Source organism: Lactuca sativa, chromosome 4, assembly GCF_002870075.4.
Source record: "Lactuca sativa cultivar Salinas chromosome 4, Lsat_Salinas_v11, whole genome shotgun sequence".
In the NCBI taxonomy this organism is placed as follows: Eukaryota; Viridiplantae; Streptophyta; class Magnoliopsida; order Asterales; family Asteraceae; genus Lactuca; species Lactuca sativa.
Genome location: NC_056626.2, coordinates 91230692 through 91232831, shown reverse-complemented (window position 1 = coordinate 91232831; position 2140 = coordinate 91230692). Strand labels below are relative to the sequence as shown.

At 34.3% G+C, this 2140-nt stretch overlaps 1 protein-coding gene across 1 annotated transcript; it reads left to right on the top strand.

Annotated features, from left to right (window-relative positions):
- Positions 1 to 204: 204 nt before the first annotated feature.
- Positions 205 to 1750, top strand: LOC111892389 (uncharacterized). Its single transcript, XM_023888434.3, has 2 exons — positions 205 to 560; positions 785 to 1750. The coding sequence occupies exons 1-2, from the start codon at positions 275 to 277 to the stop codon at positions 1564 to 1566; spliced, it is 1068 nt and encodes a 355-aa protein (XP_023744202.2). The 5' UTR covers positions 205 to 274; the 3' UTR covers positions 1567 to 1750.
- The last annotated feature ends 390 nt before the right edge of the window (positions 1751 to 2140 follow it).

The following is a 2140-nucleotide window of genomic DNA, read 5'->3' as shown; positions in this document are numbered from 1 at the left end:
CAATGATTCTAATAATTCTTTTTGCTTGACATCTAAACTTAACCCAAACATTTCTGTTGAAATTAAAATTTGGTGATATAACATTATTGACTTCAGAAAATTTCAACGCCAAACTTGCCAAACACAACTTGCAACACTTCAATATTTATTTTAAGAGTTAGCTGCAAACTCACTATGTAGACTACTCATATATACGAGCTTGGGGATCAACTATCTCATCTATCTCTTGTGCCATTTCATATCTTCCTTTGCAATTACAAATATAAAATAAAAGATGACGATGTTGGGTGTTAAGACCCTAGTGATAATTTTATTTTTACAGGCAATGTTTGTGTCGATGGTGACTGAAGCTGCATCTGCTAATAAGGTAAAACGTGTTAAACCTCCAAAGCCTGTGAAACCCGTTCAGGAGATTTTAACTTGCAAAAGCCGAAAAAGCAGATGTTTCATGAAGCGCATCAAGTGCCCCGTAGAATGCCCCAAGGTTAAACCAAAGAACCCTAAAGACAAAGCATGTTTTCTTGATTGTTATTCACCCAAATGCGAGGCCGTGTGTAAATGTAAGAAAAAGAACCCCCCATCAAAATTACAAAATTTATAACATTTATCATTTTTATTGTTCTAATATTGTTCATCTATGGGCAGTTATAAGTGAAATACGTGAACAAAATGAGCAAATACCATCGAAAAAACATACATGCATGAAAATATATATAGTTTAACCGATTAAAAAAAAATTTAGTAGTTCAACTGATTAATCATTAATTTGTCTACATGTTGATAGCACGTAAGCCAAACTGCAATGGACCTGGAGCTGCATGCTACGACCCACGATTCATTGGTGGTGATGGAATTGTATTCTATTTTCATGGAAAAAGCAACGAGCATTTTAGTTTGATATCTGATACCGATCTCCAAATCAACGCACGTTTTATTGGACTTCGACCTGAAGGTAGAACTCGTGACTATACATGGATCCAAGCATTAGGATTGAAGTTTGGCCATCACAATTTCACTCTTGAAGCGACAAGGACCCAAAAATGGGATGATGATGTTGATCACCTAAAGTTATCATATGATGGGAAGGAATTGTTCATTCCAGAAGGCCATTCCTCCGAGTGGAATTCCCCAGAAGGCGATGTACAAGTTGAAAGGACTGCAACAAGCAATAGTGTAACTGTCACCATACCAGATCATGCTGAGATATCTGTTAATGTGATTCCAGTATCAGAAGAAGACAGCAAGATACATAATTATCAGATTCCAACAAATGATAGCTTTGCTCACTTGGAAGTACAGTTTCGATTCTTTGGTTTATCATCTAAAGTTGAAGGGATTCTTGGTAGAACTTATCGTCCTGATTTTGAAAATCCAGCAAAACAAGGAGTGGCAATGCCTGTGGTGGGTGGTGATGATAAGTACAAGACTAGTTCGCTCCTTGCGGCTGATTGTGCCCTCTGCGTGTTCTCTCCAAATGAAATCAAGGATGAACATGGCTCGACGGTGATGGATTTTGGCATGCTAGACTGCACGGGTGGAGGAAATGGAATTACATGTAAGAAATAAGTTTCTCATATAGTTTTTTATTATAAGCGTGTAACGATTGATTTGTGTTTTCTCATTTTTAACTGTTTTTTTTCTTACTTTTGTACTTGGCGAATGTGCCAATAAATAAATTTGATTCCTTTTTTATATGTTTTAATTTATTGACGCAAGAAAATATAATAAATAAATTAATCATTATCGTTTTTTTACTGGTGTACTTAGTTTAGGTTTCTCAAATGTTGGTGGTAAATGAACTCCGTAGATGGGATGTGTGAGTGTGTGGGATATTCACACTGTGCGAGTAAAATGAAGTTTATTTAAGATCATCTTTCCCAAAGTCATGACTCATGATCACTACAATTCAAGCAAATAAAACAAGAGAGAATTAGTGAAAATTATTTCTTTAGTTATTCAATACATACGATACAACTTATATGGTCTAATGGAATTTTATATTATCATTTCATTTTTCATAAAAAAAAATTATATATATTTCTCACAACGCGCTAAATTATATAGAAGTTCATGGGTACATATTAAAAAAAGTCATTTATTTGTTATTTTTTCTATATATAAAGAATATTCATTTTCTATT

Excerpts from the sequence above, each read along its gene's own strand:
- LOC111892389 (XM_023888434.3), top strand. The coding sequence starts at position 275 with ATGACGATGTTGGGTGTTAAGACCCTAGTGATAATTTTATTTTTACAG. Across the intron at positions 561-784 it reads ATGCGAGGCCGTGTGTAAAT|CACGTAAGCCAAACTGCAAT; the intron begins GTAAGAAAAAGA and ends ACATGTTGATAG.